Below are 18,466 nucleotides of genomic sequence, written 5' to 3' on the forward strand. Positions count from 1 at the left end.
CCAGCCAACCAGATCTTAGCGGTCACGCAGCTATATCGATGCACATAACGATCTTCTTAGGACGATCCTACTATTATGCCACTTATCATCGGGACAATGTGTCCGGGCAACGGAGCTTTTAACCATTCGTCATGGCAACACGGCTTCACAGCTCTCTGGCATCTGCCTGTATAGTGGGCGGCTTTGTCTGATCACGAGACATTATAAGACCCGAATATCCACTAACAACGAATTCTATGTTGTCCGTTTCCTGCCTGATCTAGTCACAGACATTACGTATCGGTATCTCGTCTATACACGGCCGTTGACATACATGCTTCTGCGAGTCTGTTTCGCGCTGTAAGCACAGAATTAGCGGGGAACGAATGTATAATTGTGCATTGACGATTGATGAGATTGTCAATCCGCGTGTCTATCTGAATGACTCCTATCTTGAAGGTCTCCTCAAAGTTCTTGAGACGAATATGTACTGTTACCAGCACATAAACGAGCAACCCTTGCAAAAGGTGGCATCGTGGAAGTCGAGCATTGTGGAGATCCTAGCGGAGCACCTTACCAAGTTGGCTGAAAGCGGTGCAGCCGAGGAGACCGGAGGCCCCTCCGGAGCTCCAAACACACAAGGGTCCCCCGAGAGCCCCTCGACCAGCAGGAGCGATGGCCTTGTCTCGAGAAGTGGAAGCTTGTCGATCCCCAACTTCGATCGAGATTGGAGCACATATTGGCCAGCCACATACAACACCTACTCAAGAATGAAGACCAGAAATGCGCCGCATTTCCACTTCTACACCAATCAGAATCTCCACATTCTTACCCCAAATTTCTCGTCTGGAAATGCGGCGCATTTCCATCTAGGCCCGTAAATCGAGAACACGAAACGCGCTGCGTTTCTTCCACGAAGGCCCGTGCCATCCATGTAGAATGAATGAATGAATTTATTCCGCCCGGGAGGATACGCTCATAGGGCCCACCACGTTGTATCTCGTTACATTGTTTTCCCCTCATTTTATCGCCATCCATGTAGAAGTGTCGCAGGGTAGACATGATCTTCACAGCCTCAGGAACCAACTGCAATAGTAATCTAGCGGTATACTTTAACTCTGCGGAATGGAATCAGCGCTCATCATATGTCAATCAAATCAACTTTGAACCTAAAGTTGATTTGATTGAGTGGAATGGTTTGTGGTATAGGCACTACCAGGCATTATGTTGATGATACGGGTATCATCTGGGAAATATAATGGATAATGGACACGCTTGGAGCACATTGGGTTTGATAAACACGGCTGTGCTGAGGTCTTTTTAATTATTCAGAACGGTTATTGTGCCTTTGAACCGCGATAGTAACGCATATTTTAGTCACGGAATTGGGACTGGCGTGCAGAGATTTGATCTCAGGTATATATCATCTGCTAGCCTATATAAACGTGACTGTCCGTGGATAAGAATGAATAAGAACGAAACTGCTTGATAGGCGATTCGAGAACAGCCCGTAACTAGTAATCCAAACCGGAGTGAAAGGAAACTTATATGTCGACTGGGTAATTTCATCTTTATCGGCTTGTTACTCTAAATATATTATCTAATCTTGTGATTTTGAAACGATACCGCTCCGACGTATCTAGTATGAATCGTGGCCATATGTTTTCCCAAGTGGGGTTAACGAGGCCCTGGAGGGTGATGCAGACCCACAGACGGCATCATGACGATTACATTCGCATGGGATGATTGTACGTTATGCCGTTAAAATTTAGGCCAGATAGTCGTTTGCAGGTTGAATTTTGGGAAACTACTAATCCGATGGCGAGCCATCCTTGGGTGCTTAGTAGTGGCTCTGAACATACGTTCGGAAGGCGTGTCGTCGGGGTCAAACTCGAGCAGCTTTCGGAAGCATGGTACCGTAGCACAGACCATCTCTCTGGTGATGGAAATAACCATTCACGTAGGAATGGTCAGGCGAAGACGACAGTTTGGGCTACACGACAATTTATAACAGAAGAGTAGGGTATCTCGATGAGGAGAACTATGCGAGCGGAAACGAGGGTCCAAGTACAAACTACAATTGATGGTAAAAAGGCGTAGGAACGACGTCCAACTCATTCCCATAGGTTCTTGTCCTTATCAAACTTGGGAAGGTGCACCTTACTGACGCCAGACGAGAGACCTAGGCCTCATGTTCACCTCGCTTAGCTACTGAACTCCTGGGGGCATTCTCGCTTTTACTTTGGTAGAGTGTATCAGTTGCATGATGATGGGGGACCGGCCGACGCTGCTGCCTGGAGGTTAGGGCGCAAATCTGGGGAAGTGGAGACAATGTGACAGTGCGAGTCGTAAGTACTATCGCTGAACTCCGTCAGGTAAGTACGCTAGCTTCCGGGCTATCAGTCATGTACAAAAGCGTACACAGTGTGAATATATACTTAGGGCGATAAGTGGGACCTTTTCTTTTAATCAACAAGTTGTTGAGATGAAGTCTTTGCTTGAGCTGGAAGAAGTGGGTCTCTGTCGCAGGGTAGGCATGATCTTCACGGCCTCAGGAAACAACTGCATTAGTAATCTAGCTATATGCTTTAAGTAACTCTGCGGGATGGAATACCCCGCACAAGAGACAACTTAAGAGAACAATCAATCAACACATTTGCTGCTGCTCAACACATTTACTTTAACCCTTTAAGCACGCCCAGTGCGACAGTCTACGTCATTACGCACGTCATTACCATGTATTGCTTATCAGACCAGACATTGTAGATTGATACTGGCATTGAGTAAGTAATCGTGAGTGTACAGTATGACAGATTTATGAAATACTTTTTTTTGAAGTAATATATATGAGGCAAAAGGGAAGCCCATGATTTTCTCAGTAGAATTGGAATGGGTGCTAGTTTGTGTGTATGGTACCGATAGCCGGAGCGGAATAATTCCGAAGATCCATTCCGCTGTCCAATAAAACGTGAGCTAATCTAATCTCTCAAGTCGCGTATTCCCCCTTAAGTTACTTCCTGATCATGATAGCCATGGCCAACGCTGTATATCCATCAACGCCTTACTACTGCATCACACAAGCTCGCTGTAGACTCTGCCAATTCTTACTGGAAGATGGAGAGCCAATTGTTGCAGGTGCGTAATACACACACTATCCTTTTGTCATTCGACTTATCGTACTGACTATCTCTCAGACGTTGGCGACGAGGGAGTTTCCTGCGAGTTTTCGTTCCGCCGACGCACAACCTTCTACGACGATGAGCTCGATATCAAACTGCACATGTGCCTCGCCGACGAATGCAGGTCTCGTACCAAAGCCATAGTATGCTTCCACACCAGCTGCTATGAATTCCGCTTCTACGCGATAACACCCGAATTCCTCGCCGCTACACACTACGCTTTTCCTCCGCCTTTGACTGAGGAGCGCCGACGAACTCAGTATATCCGACAAGCTCTCACCTACAAACTGCAACATGCAAAACTCTGGCCTCGAGAGCTTCCCACAGAACTATGGGCCATGGTCGCTGGTTTTCTCTTGCAAGATTGCGCCACCCTCACAGCACAAGAGCAGGTGGATGGGTGCAACAGTGACAGTGCTGCAGATATTACTTTGGATCTAAATCAACCTGTATACGCGACTTATGTAAAAATCGACGGCCGATCCTATATCAAAACCCTCCGAAACAAGGCTCGAAACAAAACCAAAGGGGAAATCTCAATCCGATTGTCTACCCCTATCGTACAAGACGGAGACACGGACAAAGACATGTTTGTGGCAGAGGATCATCTCGGCATTCGTCGAATTTTCTTTGTCTCGCCTAAACACGTCGAACAATGGTGTCGTGCTCCCCCAAGTGTGCCAGGCGCGTGGTGGAAACACATGCCTCAGTATAACATACCCTCCACCATGGTATTCAAGACTGATGTCGGTAGTTTAACACCTGAGGTATCATTTCAAGCTAACGTAAATGTAGGGGTTCAAAATTCGCGACATCGAATGTCTGCAAAAGGGGTCCCCCGTCTGGCAACTTCCAGTTTCCATTACACCCTCGGTGATTGACCTCTTAACGCTGGAGACACCGAAAGAATGCCCCAATGGCCTCCGAATGCGCTTTTTCGATTGCAATGCGCCCGACATTCTTGGATACTTTGTGGCTACTGATGGAGTCAGGACATTCAGTGTCTTATCCCATAAGCAAGGCCAAGAAGTAGACACAAGTTTGTTCGAGGAAATCGACGGCCCCATCTGCTTTTGGATGTACATGCCCATTAGCAAGGGCGAATATGTTACTGACATCTGTAGGCGGGCAGGGCGCTTGATACTTCAGATTGAAACCATCGGGCTAACGGTACGATCTCTTCTCACCTGTCTCATGCTAGGCTAGGCTAATGAATTATGTTAGTTCACCACGAATCGAGGACGCACCGCCGTATTCGGACTCTACGGACATGCGGGTGTTTACTCACGACGCGTTGCTGCCTTGCTTCGCAAGCCGTCCCGTGTCTACTACAATCAGCCCGGTGCCTGTGGCACACTTAACGTAGACTTTATTGCTCTAGAGGACAACGGTACTACTACCCAAGACAACATTCCAAGCATGCCTGTATCTGTCTCTCCTTGTCCCTATACGCAGAGCAACGAAATTTGGGTACACACCTCGTGTAGCATGCGACGCCTGACCGGTATTCAACCATGCATCAATGCCTCCGCCTCTCACCGGCCGGTTGTTGGCATGCTTCTCTATTATCATGACGGTCACCGCGAATCTATTGGTCAGTTCCGCCTAGACTGGAGCATCGAACCTTTCGCGGTCGGCGAAACCGATAAGCTGTACATTTCTGGCAAAAGGACCAAGAAAAGCTGGGGTTATGTGGCGAGTGCCACGACCCAGGCGCCTCTGGATGGAGGAGAAGGCCATTGGCTTGATGTTGCGCAAGTTGGAGTTTTAGAGTGGTGGTTCTCATCTCGGCATACTGTTCTCTTTTATGACAACGTCCGGCTCAATTAAACTGTCGACTGGCTACTTAGGAGCATAGACCAGAAAGTCCTGTCAACATTACAGGATGGGCGCTTGCTGTTTTGTACAATGTGCAGGCGATCTGGCCACACCCGATGAGTATATCCACTACCCAATTTTTCTACGGCTGAAGTAGGTTGTCTTTCTGCCGTGGTAAAACCAGACCCTTTCTCCCTGGTACTCGCCCGTCTCCCAATTCTCTTTCCTAGTCGACCTCCGTTTGTTATTGATATCGCGGAATACATACTCGTCGGGGGCCCGAGAAAAACCATGGGTGATCCTTTCGACCCTGACTTCTACAGGCTGACCTCCGATATCATTACCGCTATAGCTAGAAGGACCAGCCTCCACCCCATAGTACTGGTCCTGGTTTTGGGTCGGCATGCCCGACATATAACTCTCGGACGCTCCCCATTCAGCATCGTTCGAGGTCAACAGGTCCAAGGACTGACTGGGAAGGACAGGAGCCTGACGCAGCGGGTAACCGTTCTTGATGCTCTGGATCGCATCAGGGAAAACGCTAGCCGCAGGCGAGTTGGCATCGATGTATTGTCTTCTATCAGCTTGAGCAGCAGTTCCGTGCATGGGAACCAGTTGGCCACCGCGTGCATCAACGAACCACATGCGGAACGACACTCCAACCGTTGTCATGGCCCAAATCCACATCAGACCATCCCTCTGGATACAGCGTCGAGCTGCATCAAGCGCCTGATCCTCAACTTCCTGCACACTGCCACTTGGACGCTTGCATTCGACCCAGAGCAAAGCTGATAGGGTGTGGTTATCCTGGTCATAACGCTTTACCACCATGTCTACCCGTCGCAGCGATCCATCGGGCGAGGACTCGGGGGTTACTGAGTAGATATCCGGCTCGTAAAAGGCGCGTTGCAGAACAGCCATCCAGAAAGCTGAAGACTTATATTCAATGTCGTCAACGGCCTCCTCGTAGTGTTTTCGCAGCAAGCCACTTTGGAGAATCGTCATGCTTATTGAAACTCTTGAAGACTTGCTTGGTTAATTGAAGTGACGGTTGGAGATGGGATCGATAGCACTTCGTAATGAAGTTTAATAAATGGTACGGGAATGACCTTTGTAAGCAGATGTTTGAAATGAGATGCGTGATGATGTGGTCATGTACCGGCTCCAGCATCCAAAGGCAATCTTATATACGTTGTAATTGCCCTGATGTGCACCCATAGATAGTAAGCGCCGTACCCTGGCTAGCGCGAAGCTTGAGGTTTATACGAACCTGAAACCTGGCGCTTGTATAGGCGCTTTGGTGTCTTGACAGACGATCATATGGCGCGCGCTTACAAGACATGACCTTGCGCAAGGTGACCATATTGTCAACTCTAAGCTTATAGATCTTTATTGTTCGTAATCAGCTGGAAGTATTCTCAACTCTTACTTTTATGGTAAGAGCCGGGAGACTAGGATTGATTACGCGCCTATGTACCCAGATATTCTTCGACCATCATGCAAGAATAGGTTTGAAGGAAGGATGGTCATTGCCACGCAAGAAGCAAGGTCGATTGACTGTGACTTCAAGCTGGGTTTGGAGACAATGAGCCGGGCACCACTCTCCACGGCGTCTCCGGCTTCCCCCCGGGCTGGTCCCACCACTAAGATGAATAAATTTAACGCTCGTCCCATGCAATCGCCGTCTGAAGCACGGCGTCAAAACTACCATGGCATCTCGTCTTTGTTAAACTTATTGACAAAAGCAGCAGAAACACTCACTGTTTTGGGATATTCTTGCGTTGTCGCCACAAAACTCACATTTGTCGATTTCACATTTATCGCGCTGCTCTTAAAGTGCTGCCTTGCCTGAACGTGTAACCAAGCACCAATCAGAAATTCAAGCTAACTCCCTGTCAAAGTCAAATCTACCCATCCCCCGCTGCCGCACTATACACGAAGCAACTCGTCGGTATTCATAATAAGGCGAGACAGGAAGCTCCATTACAGCCAATACCTGCAATGCAGCAGAAGGCTTGTTTTCTTTGAGAGCGAATCCTTAATACAAGTCCCTTAGTCAGGTCTTAGCTATCTTCGCGGAGCGGGCCGGTCTGCCTGACAGCGGCTTGATTCTGACATGGTTTGCGGGGTAAAGCGTGTCACTTCACAATTGAGGGAACATACGACAGCCAATGATTGCCCATTCGCTTCCCCTCACTTCCACGCCGCAATTGTCCTCTCGTACCACCAAGTGACTCACCGAGCCGCTTTTGACTTGCTCGCCTGCACTTGTCAGTCTGTCACAAGTGCCACTGAACGCCCGATGGCCCTCTGCTTCCATCGCTGCGGGGTCAGCCGCCCGCCATCAAGCCCTGTGTGGTCAATCTGTGCTGAGGGGCTTTTATGGCTGCAGCCGGTCAAGCAAGCCGTTTTGGGGGTTTTGACAGGGTTTCCATCAAAACCGAAAACGGCCATAGACCAAGGCCATTTTTAGCTTCTGTCCTTTCCGGAGAAACAGCAGGCAGCTAGGCCGGGTTGAATTTGATCATCTCCTTGTACATAAGGTCATCATGAAGCCGTTTCCTACTTATTTGCAGCGACAGGGGATTAGTACACTAAACCATACCATGTAAGCGAGGGAAGGCGCACAGGTCGAGTAATTTTTGTATTCGGACCCAGAACCTAAGATCGAAAGAATGGTGCACGGGCCAGAAAAAATGGTATTGGGTGCCATTACCAGTGGTAATTGGTACAGTAGGGTATCTCTGCAAATGATTCCCACAAAGTCAGTGCCAATCTGCTTCCCCCGGATCAAGAGATGCAACGACTCATCCGTGCATACTTTGCCAATATGGGGCTTCTGTTTCCATATATCCACGAGCAAGAATTTCTCGAGACATATCATGGTTTTCGTGCAAGTGGCTTCCGAACCAATGTGCGTCGGACATGGTTAGGCTTGTTAAACATGATACTCGCCATGGCCACTTGCACATCATGCTGGGAAGACTCCGGGAGCGAGTTGCATTTTGAGCAATCTGATGTCTACTACCGCCGCGCTCAAGAGCTTTGTCAAATGCAGATGCTGCGAGGCACTACGCTTGAGACAGGCAAGGCCCAAGATCCTGATGACGTCCCATGAACAGGGAGCTGACCAAACCTAGTTCAATACCTGTTACTTACAAGTCAGTATCTTCAGGGAACGCATAAGTCCATTCATACATGGACTATACATGGTCTCGCCGTCAAAGCCGCCATGTCTATCGGACTTCATTCGAAAGATATTGCTTCTAAGTTTTCTCCACTTCAGCAAGAGATCAGGAAACGCACATGGTTTGGATGTATTCTCATTATTCCAATTCAGATAAAAGATCACAGTCGGCCACGCATAATAAGTAGGACTCCACGTGCTTCGATCATACTAACCGGTTGTTATAGAAGCCTCAGCATGACATTCGGGCGTCCATGTGCGATTCCAGAAGAATATATCCGCCTTGATATCCCACAACCATTGCCTCCTTGCGATTCAGTTCCCGAGGAAGTCCAGCAGCTGATCCTTGCATTTTACAACGCCTCCATGTAAGATCACCCTTTCCCCCGATGCCTTCAAACACTGATCTGCCATAGACTTCTGTACAGAATCATGGGAAGGATAATAGTAACTCTCTACGGAAGCAATCTTGGGTGTGACGACCAAACATCAGATACTGCTACCATGACGTCCATTATCCAATTCGGACAGGAGCTCGCAGACTGGCAGGGCAGCTTACCAATGCAGCTAGGTCTCTGCAACGTCAGTGAACTACCACAAGACGCAGAGACGCAGAATTCTATAATCGAACGCTTCCGAGTAATCTTGACACTTAGATATCTAAACGTCCAGCTCCTCCTCCACCGTCCAATTTTTATCCGATCGTTGTGAGTTTTGCTCAAGGAACCCATGTTATTACACCGCAATACAGGTTCGGTAAGTAACATGCAGGCCAATTTCGACAGGGTTTTTGTCCAGGTGGCAGAGAACATCATAGATATCATACACGCCGTCCTGATGAGGCCTGACCATGGCCGCCACCTGATTGGTGCGTGGTGGTTTACTCTCTACTATGGTAAGTGTTGGTTGTCGTCTTTGGAGCCATCGGAGATCCCATCTGACTCGTTGTAACATTTAGTGCGGCGCTGGCTGTCTTCGGAAGCCTTCTGATTTCCCAAGACTCTCAAGGAGAGATCGATGGTGCTGATCGCCTTGACCGAGCCAAACGATCTCTGAACCAAGCCTCCGAGGCCCTCGTGAGGCTTGGCGACCACAACACTATCGTTTTGCGCTGTGTCAAAGTTCTGCGGCAGCTTCTGAGATTAGTCAACGCTTGGGGTATGTCTTGACCCTCCTTTCGTGATGAGCATCAAACTCAACTTAGTTATTGCAGATACAAAATCTTCGCAGGCACCTAATTCTTCCGACCAATACTTGGAAACCCACTCTATTGCCACGGGAGACATTGGCCACTTTAACATTGAGTCAGATTTACTTTCTACGATGCTTACATGGGACGCATCTGAGGTTGGGTTCGGCGACGAGCTTGAGTTGGGCCATTTTTTCGCCAGCGATTTCCAGAGATGGTTTGAGCGGATTCAATGGTAGTTTTCTGGGTGTAAATCTTAATAGATGGTTTAAAGACAGAGTGCGCCGAGTAAGATTACGCTATGGGAGCCGCAATTATACCCGATAAGAAAATGCCTTTTGGTATCATATACTGAATATATGGGCGTTTACACGCAGAATCAGCTTCTTGTACGACACGTAGAGCCTGAGTTCGATGGTTCATAGTGCACTTTTTCATGGCCCCACTGAAACGGCGACTTTTTGATATATGGTTTAGTCAGCGGAACTTGTAGGCATTTTGTTGTAGCCGACACGTCGGAGGAGTTGACATTCAACATCCCTAGCTCCGGCCTACCTTTATTGGCAATGAACCACATCGAGGCGCCTGCGACTAGACTATGGCGGGGCATTGTCGGCAATCACTACCTCCTAACCAGCCAGCCCCGTCTCTAGCCTATTATAAAGGGTTTGTGGCGTCTACAATCACAATGTTCGAATTGTATCATGCAAACACTACTCAAGTCCAAGTAAAGACACAGCTGATCGCAATATCAGTCCTTATCCCTTCCAACAAAGATGTATCGCGAACCTACCCCGGGAGGCTATCATTGGATCTCAAGCGCCATCGAAAGTCTTGATCCCGAGACGGACTACGAGCTGATGTGGCGTCTCATGTCTTGTTATCGGTCATCAGATTTCATGAACAACATGATCTACGCTCTCACATTCCCCAACTTTGTTATCACAACGCACGGAGCCGAGACTGTCTGGCGTTCGGACGGCGGCAAGGTCATAAAGCGAGGTGCTCAGCGCGTCGAAGATACAGAAAACTACAACATGACATGGTGGCACTACGGTCCCAGCGATGAGCGTTGTCGAGAGGCAGTCAGGTACATCAACAATCTCCATGCCTCACTGGCTCGACGATATCCTGGCAACTTCTCAGACAACGATGACTTTCTCTATGTCATGACCTTTAGTACTGTTTTGATGCACCGCCTCCGCCTCCGACTGGGGCTATCTGGGTTCACAGAAAAGGAAAAGACGGTCGCTCATCACTTCTGGCGGGACATGACACCTCTGTTCATCAAAGAGGATGGCAGTCCTGTGCATGGCTATCCAGATGACTTTGAGGACTGCTTAGACTTTTGTGAAGTCTATGAGAACACACCACGTGAATTCGATGAGAGGATGCAACATATAGGTCTTGCAATCATGAATCAATTCGCCTTTCGCTACTTTCCACCAGGGTTACGTTGGCTGGGCGTCTCCATCCCCAAAGCGCTATCACTCCCAACTACTATCAACACTATGCGGATCAAACCCGTGAATCCCGTTCTCAAATGGATTATTGTCTTTGTAGTAGGGACTCTGATGAGCTTGGCTGAAACCTTTCTTCCTGATCCCCGAGAGTCTTTCTGGAAAAAGATTGAAACTTTGGATGAAAAAGACGCTAAGCTAAGGAAGGCTGATATTAGGGCGAGTGACCAAGCGTACTCGGAGTATATCCAAGCCAAATGGAGTGGCCCGGGGTGTCCTTTCTTTGAGAAAGATAGGTAGCAAAACCGACGTCAGAGGAGATAGGTCCAGTCAAATCAACAGAAAGCATGTCCCTAGACTTAGTAATACTATCTCTTTCTCCGAACTAATGGAGCACACCCATTTCCCTTTTACGCAATGAGGCATAAGTCATCCAATGGAAATTTATCACCAAGGGTTGCGAAGTCGTGGCTCCTTCTGGGAATCATGGAGTGAATCACAAGTTTTTCTCGTATTATTTATAATCAAGGATTTAACATGGATAGGCTAATCTACAAGCCAACGATCTGGCCTGTATGGAACAGGGGCGTAATCACCGTTGGGGTTGTTGGCAAAAATGATGATATCTGGCAGACATTTGACGATACCAGGGAAAAGACTAGTGGCTCAAACTTTGGACTATGTATATTCTAGCTACAGGCTTTAAATAGTGCTTCTTGCAGCTGATGTGCGATGAATACAGTAGTTAACATCTATACCCCCGGCATAAACAGACTTATATATAGGTCTGTTATATTAAACGTTAATTCTTAAAAGATGGTCTATATAGTCTATATGCTTTAAGAGTATATAGTATTAAATGTTGTAAAATTAATAGTTTTACTATATAATAAAGTAACCTAGAAGTTATAATTATAACTTACTTATAATATAGTTCTTATATTACAATAGGTATAAGTAAATATATATAATATATAATATAAAATAACGTAATCCATAAGCGAGCGCCGCAGACAAGCGAGCGCCGCACTACCCTATACACCTTAAATCCGGTTTTTAAAAAACTCTTTAAAAATCCAAACTAAGCCTAAAATAGCTATAATTTTAATAGCATATATATAAGTCTTAAAATAAGCTATTTTATCTTCTAAAGAAATTTAAGAAAATCCTATATAGCTATAAACTTTAAAACCTATTTATACTATATAATACACTGTATAATTAAGCTTTTCTTTATGAAGGAATTTTTTTTAAAAATCTAGGAAAAATATATAATATAACTATTACTATACTATTACTAAAAATACTTTTTCTATGTTTTTAGCTATTTTATTTAAGGTTTTAATTACTATAGGGTAAGCTATTTTTAGCTATACAGTGCAGTGCGGCGCTCGCTTGTCTGCGGCGCTCGCTTATGGATTACGTTAGTGTAAAATTATAGTCTTATACTTAATTATATCTAACTTTACTTAACTATATTTAACTATACTAAACCTTAACCTGGCCCTTAACCCTTTTACCTACTAGGGTTATATAATAATTTAAGTAAAATCACTTGTAAGTAGTACCTAAGCTTAAGATATTCTAGACTGCTCTATTGCCTGGTTTTAGATTCATCCTCACGTCCCAATTAAATACACGCTAAAAAGCAATCATGCGACCAGGGTCGAAAATTCGACTCGCAGCCTCCTGAACATCCTCGAAGCGCATGAAATTGCTTTGCTCACTTTCCAGGTGATTGGTAGCTGCAGCAAGCGTAGTGAATTTCTTACCACAACCCTTTTTTGGGCAATGGTACAACTTTTGCACGTGCTTTGGCGACTGAAGATGCTGATTAAGAGATTTGAGGCTGTTGAAACGAGCCCGACAGAGGGAGCAATCAAAAGTTCTAGTGATTGCATTCCAGGATCTTTCTGTAGCCTCAAAACTGTCGGACTTGGACCAGTTGAGCAGTTTCATGGTAAGCGAGCCATTGGGATCCCGCTTTTTGACTGCTTCGTAAACCATCATCCTGTCTAAAGGAGCTTTGGGACAGCCGTTGTTCTCAAGATGCTGGAAGACACCCGCTGCAGTTACGTATAGGTGACCGCAGAAAGGGCAGGGCTGGTTTTCTCCTTGGTGTACCCTACTTCGGAGATGCTATACATATCAGTCATCAGTCATCGGCAGGTTTGGGGTTAATAGCTAACCATCTTGATGCTATTCAAGTCCTTGAAAGACCGATCACAAGGATCACAATAGAGATGATCATCGATTTCATGATTCCTTAGATCATCTGACGTGTCAAATTCCTCGCCACAGTACTCGAACTCGCAATAGTAGCTGGACTCTTCCGTCGAATCTGACGCTGAAGCAGCCCAGTGGTTGAGATCGCTCATATGCTGCTCAACAGCACGCTGGCTGTTGAAGTAGCGGTCACAGGTCTCGCATTCAAAGTCTGGGACTTCATGTGAAGTGTCTGCTACATGTTGGTCACGGGATCGCCAAGTAGGCCATGTTTTCCAGCATGTACCGCAGGCAAAGGCAATCAGAAAATGAAGTGATATACCACAAAAAAGAAATTGGGAGATATCTGAGATACAATATCGGTTCTGAAAAAAATATTTGAAATCATCAGAAGCGATAAAACCAATCTCATCCTTAAAGCTCAATGGCAGCGATACTTTGGTGGTCGGCCTCCTGCATGCAATACGTGGCCGTGTTTTCTTGCCTACCCCGCTCCTCCAAAATAACGTATGACGTAAAAAGAAAAAGCAGAGATGAGCAATAGAAAAGAAAATATTTTTGCCGCATTCTTGTACTCTCCCAGCTGCTTGTATAGCTGTTAAGTCGAGTGTATCCAGCTAAAAGCTGGGTGGTTACGACAAAGCTAAATGAAGGCTTGATAATGCTATTACTAAATTCGTTTAGTTCTAGCTTGGTCTGGTTGAGTGTAGTGGGATTAAGTTGATAAAAGACTAGATATATGCTGGATATTGGGAATTATGTTAATTTTTACCGGGCAAAACTGACGTAGTGTAAACCGCGGAGCACCCAATCTAACTGGGCTGTGTAATTGGTGAACACCAACTATGAACATGTAACAGCATTTCACCAGCGTATAACGAGAAGTGGAAGAAGTGTTGGATTTAGTGAGGTCCATTCTACCCTCTTGGAAGGACATTTCGGAAGAATTTTGTTTTGTCATGGTTATGGAATACATCATGGCAGACTAAACTAACGTATCTGACCACCACTCCGCCCACCCCTCCACACCGCCCCACCTGCGATAGCTTCATTTCCGTTCCAACGCATTATGTAGATTAATTCTCAAATTATGAAAATAGCTTCAATTCAATTAAGATTTTGGATATTGACTAAAAAACTCTTGCTCAACTGACTGCTTTTTCCTCCGCTTCGGCGGACGATTTTCCGCCGCGGCTTCGTCATTTAACTTCCAAGTGTTCATCTCGGACCGGTCCTTCGCTATAACAAGATTATTAACGTGAGGAAAAGCCTTATTCGGGTCCCAATTGACCTTGCAACGACCTGACGGCTTAAGACCAGCTATTTGAGCTTTCTGTACGGCGATTTTTTGCTCCTGGAAGACTGTAGACGCACCTCTTTGGTCCAGTGACTTTCCTGCCTTCCGTAGGATCATTCTGACGTCCCTTTCAGCATTCCCTGACGACCAATCGACCCGTTGGAGCAGTCTTTCTATATCGCGGCTTGACGAGGGCATATTAAAGATATCGCGATCGACTTCAACCGTGATTGGTGGTGTTGTGGGAGGCTGAAAAGTCGATCCGCGACGCTCTTTGGGCTTCAACCTCTTTATAGCTTGATCGACATCGACTGGGTATATCCCTGACGCTCGAAACGCCTGTCGGATGTTCTCTAGGCTGAAGGCTTTCTCAGAAGCTATTTTATATGCCTGTACGAAGATGTGTTTCTGTCTATTTGATGTCGCTTCGTAGGTCTCCATTCCAGCTGTCTCTTCTCGATAGTATCTTTTCAACGGGGAAAAAAGACCAAGGTCCAGCGGTTAAGTGATGTGTGACGAGTGCGACGGCAGCCAACTAAGCCAGACCTTGTTCATCATTGCCTTCTTCATGAAGACGGGACTTATATGAGTCTTATGTTGATCGAGGACTAATAGTCGCCAGGAAGACGGGTCTTTTGGACGAGTCTCGGGCAGATAAACGTCGTAGAACCACCGTAGCAATATTTCTGTATTAGACCAGCCTTTCTCGCTGCAAGTGAACTTCCAATCCGGTATATCCCTTGGAAAATACTGTCCCTGTAGCGATAATCCTGTAAATATTACCGTTGGGGTCAGTCGGCGACCGTCAGCAGATATCGTCTCTAATATCGAGATCCAAGCGGAAGCGTCTGACTGTATCTTCTCTGACGAGCTCGTCAGGACCGTTCCAGCTACTATGCCGGCTATAGTTTCCCCTTCTTGGACTCCAGTCTCGTCGAGGTTGTGCATACGGTCTGTACCAATTGATAAGTCAATAATAAGACGCCTGAGTCCCTCATAATACTCCCTCAGTCCCTCTTCCGTGACAGACTTCTTCCTTGCGACCGAAATAAGTCGTGATGGCTTCAACATAACGCTGTTATGTCGTTTGAAGAATCGGTTTACCCAATTTTTCCCTAGATGACTTCCACAGCCGTTCAATTCGGCAAGATGCTGGGCATATTCATGGATCTCCTTCTTCAATAACGGCTGGGAATACTTTTCCCGTATTAATATAAGGTCGATGAGTTCCTGTTCCTGTTGCGGCGTCAGCGAGAGGTATTTTTGGTGTTGTAAACGCGTCGGTTGCGCGCCACCGATCCGATCCCTCAAAGTCGACCTCGGCACGGTCTCCCACTTAGCTGCACCGCGAACGCCCCTCGTAGAGGCCTCAGAAATTGCTCTGGAAATTCTCAATTCACGATCCATGATAAATGAAGTTATTCTGAAAATTTGAATTTTTTTGATGCATAATTGGCAAAATAAAGTGCACGCATCATCGATACCTGTTGTGGTGTTGAGACTATCACCAAATGGGCGGTGTGGGGGGGTGGGCGGAGTGGTGGTCAGATACGTTAGATAATATCTAACGTTATTACCATGCAATACCCACTTTCCGTAAGTACCACCTCTTGTACACCAAAAACAAATCTTCCTCATACAAATGCCCAGTTTCACTTAATCACTTCTTCAGCCAAACTGGAGCAATGAGCGTAAAAAATGACCATTTGACCTAAAATTCCCTTTCTATTTATTTAGGGTCAGGGTTAGCCGACACGCCGTGCTGTTAGACGAGTAGTCGTCACCTGCACTTCAATCAGGGTGGCGATCAATTCAATCTGGGGTGTCGATTGAGTTAAAGCAGGGGTGGCACGGTGTGTTTTATGGGACGTGCACGCTCGCACGGTTCACTGGTTGATCTTTTGTCCACCAGATGTGTGATTGAATTGAATTGATCGCCAGCCTGACTTCAATCGTGTGCCGCGACTCTGGTATAAGCTTTTAGCTCCACCATTCGACTGTTGCATCTCTGAGGGTATTCGTGCCGCAGTGGACTTCGCCTCCATTTACGTGATGCGACATGAAATCGTCAACGAAGTGTACCTTCATCCCCGCTTGGCCGTACACATCTCGCACCGCCTCCTCAAAGATATCCTGACCATCAACGATTGGACCCCAAGGCTTCGCAGCCAAATAATCAGACCCGATGACAACACCGTTAATGACAGCCGGAAGGAAAGCAATTAGTTGACGCTGTCCAGGAGCGACTCTGTGCAGGCGTGGGGGGATTCCATCGAGATTAGATGGCCAGGGATATGTGACATCCTTAAAGAGAGCGGGTACTCGCAGAACTTGGTTGTGAGGCAGTGGTACCTCTTCGAGTAGAAGCTTCAAGTTGTGGTCGATGTACTTCTGTGCATATTTCTGCGTCTGCAAGAAATCGTCGTCAGACAGCAGCGCGTCGATGGTAAGGTTCTCAAGGCTAGAATCGTAAAAAGAAAAACCTTCCGGCTGGCGGAGATCGGGATAGCTAGTGACAAGGGTGGAGCCATGGCCACTGTCTTTTGCCTTTTTTAATAAAGCCAGCGGAGCTTGTGTATCCGCAATTGCGATGGTCCATCCTAGGTCGTTCTGGTATGGCAAGAACTGGACAAATTCGTCAACATGTCCAATGACCAACCAGCCAGCCTCTAGGATGAGGGGAGACTGGTAGATTTGAGCTTCAATAAGGCTCGTCATGGACTTGGCTGGATGCTTGTCAAAGTGCTTTCCCATGATGACCCTGCCGTGCTTATATGATGTCCCGTTCTTGGATACGTACGGTGGGATAATCTCGATGTTGCCACCTGAGTCAATCTCCTCGTGCCCAAAGCCAGACCCCAGCGACAGTTGATGGCCTCCGACTCTATTACCTCTGAAGCTTTCGAAGACCTGACGTCCAGCAACTCTGGTGGATTGCGCACTACGAACCAGGACGCGTAGTGATATCGGACCTTCTGGCCCAGGCATACTGGCGAAGCCGGGTTCCATGAAGTCTTGTGCCCAGATTTCGTCGGTGCCGTTGAGTAAGTGAAGGGCCGGGGTTTCAACCACGTTCATTAGAGCGTCTTCCAGACCGCGTACGAACTTGTTCTGCACCGGACTGGAAGTCTCGTTTCCTTTTACGGATAGCACCTCTTGTACGCGCTGCAGATGATGGTGGAATAGGACCGGCGCCTGCTTCATCGCCACGGCATCGTAGGTCGTCATATTGCCGTCGGTGACTCGAAACTCCAAAGAAAGCGTTCCGTTCCAGGCAGAGAGGTGAGAAACCAACTCTCTAGCGTCTATGGCGAGCTCAATGCCAGCACGTAGACTGCTCGCGTTGAATATGAACTGAGGATCAATGAGTCTCCACGGGGAACCTGCATCTGACAGGAATCCGGGCTGTTTCCAGAATACACGCACTGAGCCCAAGGTGCTCTCCGGAAGCGTATAGATGCTCCCGATAGCCTCTTTAGAGATACCTTGAAGGGGTGCGGTTCGGGCTGGGGCTGCCAGCTCAGGGGTTAGCAGCAAATGGCCTGAAGCGTCGTTACAGCTCGACAGCTCCTGGTTGCTCAGGGAGAGACCATTGAGATCAAAGGCAGTGCATCGGTGGCGTTTATCGCCAATATTGGGGAGGAAAATGGCGCCACATTCATTTGTCCAGGTATATTTGTCTGCAATGTCTTTGCCGTTGACGATGCCATCTCGGTTCGTGTCTGCGAGAATGAGCGGACGTGTGGTGGACTTAATGAGGCCGGCGCTGACATGCGTGGCAATGAAGATAGGATATAGCCAGCTGGTCCGCATGGTGATGGGAGAAATGTGTGCGCAATGGTAATGGGCAATAAGAGGTACAGCTCAAGCTGTTTGGTGATCGAGTAGCTGATACATGGGGTTCAACTATGCTTTATAGGCAACGCTCACCAAGTCCTACATTGATAAAATGCAATGACAGTTAAAAGATCTTGATGGAAGTGACTCCCCTTAGCCGAATTGGGAAAAATCTTGACAGTTGCGTGGACGCCTTGTAGAAGGAGTAGAAGCGGCTGGCGTTAGCGTTAGCGTTGACGCCGAAGCAGATCAGGATGTAGATCGTTACCTAAATAGGCAAAATACATGGCCAAG

The 18,466-nt window shown here is 47.0% G+C and overlaps 9 protein-coding genes across 9 annotated transcripts; 5 read left to right on the plus strand and 4 right to left on the minus strand.

The window, feature by feature from the left end:
* Nucleotides 1-365: 365 nt before the first annotated feature.
* BKA55DRAFT_544831 (uncharacterized protein) lies at nt 366-860 on the plus strand (the record flags this gene model as incomplete). The annotated part of the gene is made up of 1 exon (XM_046190757.1): nt 366-860. The coding sequence occupies one exon, from the start codon at nt 366-368 to the stop codon at nt 858-860; it is 495 nt and encodes a 164-aa protein (XP_046043639.1).
* Nucleotides 861-963: 103 nt separating this feature from the next.
* BKA55DRAFT_581520 (uncharacterized protein) lies at nt 964-1,335 on the plus strand. The gene has a single exon (XM_046194048.1). The coding sequence runs from the start codon at nt 1,040-1,042 to the stop codon at nt 1,208-1,210; it is 171 nt and encodes a 56-aa protein (XP_046043640.1). The 5' UTR covers nt 964-1,039; the 3' UTR covers nt 1,211-1,335.
* Nucleotides 1,336-2,939: 1,604 nt separating this feature from the next.
* Nucleotides 2,940-4,659, plus strand: BKA55DRAFT_680145 (uncharacterized protein; the record flags this gene model as incomplete). The annotated part of the gene is made up of 5 exons (XM_046198206.1): nt 2,940-3,114; nt 3,174-3,904; nt 3,954-4,328; nt 4,383-4,548; nt 4,646-4,659. Exons 1-5 carry the CDS (start codon nt 3,003-3,005, stop codon nt 4,657-4,659), a joined length of 1,398 nt encoding a protein of 465 aa, XP_046043641.1. The 5' UTR covers nt 2,940-3,002.
* Nucleotides 4,660-5,105: 446 nt separating this feature from the next.
* On the minus strand, nt 5,106-5,981 carry BKA55DRAFT_524309 (uncharacterized protein; the record flags this gene model as incomplete). The annotated part of the gene is made up of 1 exon (XM_046188713.1): nt 5,106-5,981. The coding sequence occupies one exon, from the start codon at nt 5,979-5,981 to the stop codon at nt 5,106-5,108; it is 876 nt and encodes a 291-aa protein (XP_046043642.1).
* Nucleotides 5,982-6,903: 922 nt separating this feature from the next.
* BKA55DRAFT_581524 (uncharacterized protein) lies at nt 6,904-7,367 on the minus strand. The gene is made up of 2 exons (XM_046194049.1): nt 7,338-7,367; nt 6,904-7,310 (listed from the first exon to the last, which is right to left on the minus strand). Exon 2 carries the CDS (start codon nt 7,294-7,296, stop codon nt 7,120-7,122), a length of 177 nt encoding a protein of 58 aa, XP_046043643.1. The 5' UTR covers nt 7,297-7,310; nt 7,338-7,367; the 3' UTR covers nt 6,904-7,119.
* Nucleotides 7,368-7,611: 244 nt separating this feature from the next.
* BKA55DRAFT_194533 (fungal-specific transcription factor domain-containing protein) lies at nt 7,612-8,989 on the plus strand. Its single transcript, XM_046185088.1, has 3 exons — nt 7,612-8,062; nt 8,117-8,531; nt 8,580-8,989. The coding sequence occupies exons 1-3, from the start codon at nt 7,774-7,776 to the stop codon at nt 8,872-8,874; spliced, it is 999 nt and encodes a 332-aa protein (XP_046043644.1). The 5' UTR covers nt 7,612-7,773; the 3' UTR covers nt 8,875-8,989.
* A 909-nt stretch (nt 8,990-9,898) lies between these two features.
* BKA55DRAFT_680147 (uncharacterized protein) lies at nt 9,899-11,169 on the plus strand. The gene has a single exon (XM_046198207.1). The coding sequence runs from the start codon at nt 10,129-10,131 to the stop codon at nt 11,110-11,112; it is 984 nt and encodes a 327-aa protein (XP_046043645.1). The 5' UTR covers nt 9,899-10,128; the 3' UTR covers nt 11,113-11,169.
* A 1,284-nt stretch (nt 11,170-12,453) lies between these two features.
* BKA55DRAFT_524042 (uncharacterized protein) lies at nt 12,454-13,340 on the minus strand (the record flags this gene model as incomplete). Its single annotated transcript, XM_046188692.1, has 2 exons — nt 12,454-12,951; nt 13,002-13,340. Coding segments are annotated over 2 exons (837 nt in total), but the record flags the coding sequence as incomplete, so codon positions are not given.
* A 2,975-nt stretch (nt 13,341-16,315) lies between these two features.
* BKA55DRAFT_598419 (uncharacterized protein) lies at nt 16,316-18,148 on the minus strand (the record flags this gene model as incomplete). The annotated part of the gene is made up of 1 exon (XM_046196234.1): nt 16,316-18,148. One exon carries the CDS (start codon nt 18,146-18,148, stop codon nt 16,316-16,318), a length of 1,833 nt encoding a protein of 610 aa, XP_046043647.1.
* Nucleotides 18,149-18,466: the final 318 nt, after the last annotated feature.

This window comes from Fusarium redolens, assembly GCF_020744475.1.
Source record: "Fusarium redolens strain MPI-CAGE-AT-0023 chromosome Unknown BKA55scaffold_20, whole genome shotgun sequence".
NCBI classification, from domain to species: domain Eukaryota; kingdom Fungi; phylum Ascomycota; class Sordariomycetes; order Hypocreales; family Nectriaceae; genus Fusarium; species Fusarium redolens.

Bases quoted from the DNA above. Each gene is read 5' to 3' on its own strand.
- BKA55DRAFT_581520 (XM_046194048.1), top strand. From the start codon at position 1,040: ATGATCTTCACAGCCTCAGGAACCAACTGCAATAGTAATCTAGCGGTA.
- BKA55DRAFT_581524 (XM_046194049.1), bottom strand. From the start codon at position 7,296: ATGGAAGCAGAGGGCCATCGGGCGTTCAGTGGCACTTGTGACAGACTG.
- BKA55DRAFT_194533 (XM_046185088.1), top strand. From the start codon at position 7,774: ATGCAACGACTCATCCGTGCATACTTTGCCAATATGGGGCTTCTGTTT. The intron at 8,063-8,116 runs GCAAGGCCCAAG...GACCAAACCTAG, and splicing joins AGGCACTACGCTTGAGACAG to TTCAATACCTGTTACTTACA. The intron at 8,532-8,579 runs GTAAGATCACCC...GATCTGCCATAG, and splicing joins GCATTTTACAACGCCTCCAT to ACTTCTGTACAGAATCATGG.
- BKA55DRAFT_680147 (XM_046198207.1), top strand. From the start codon at position 10,129: ATGTATCGCGAACCTACCCCGGGAGGCTATCATTGGATCTCAAGCGCC.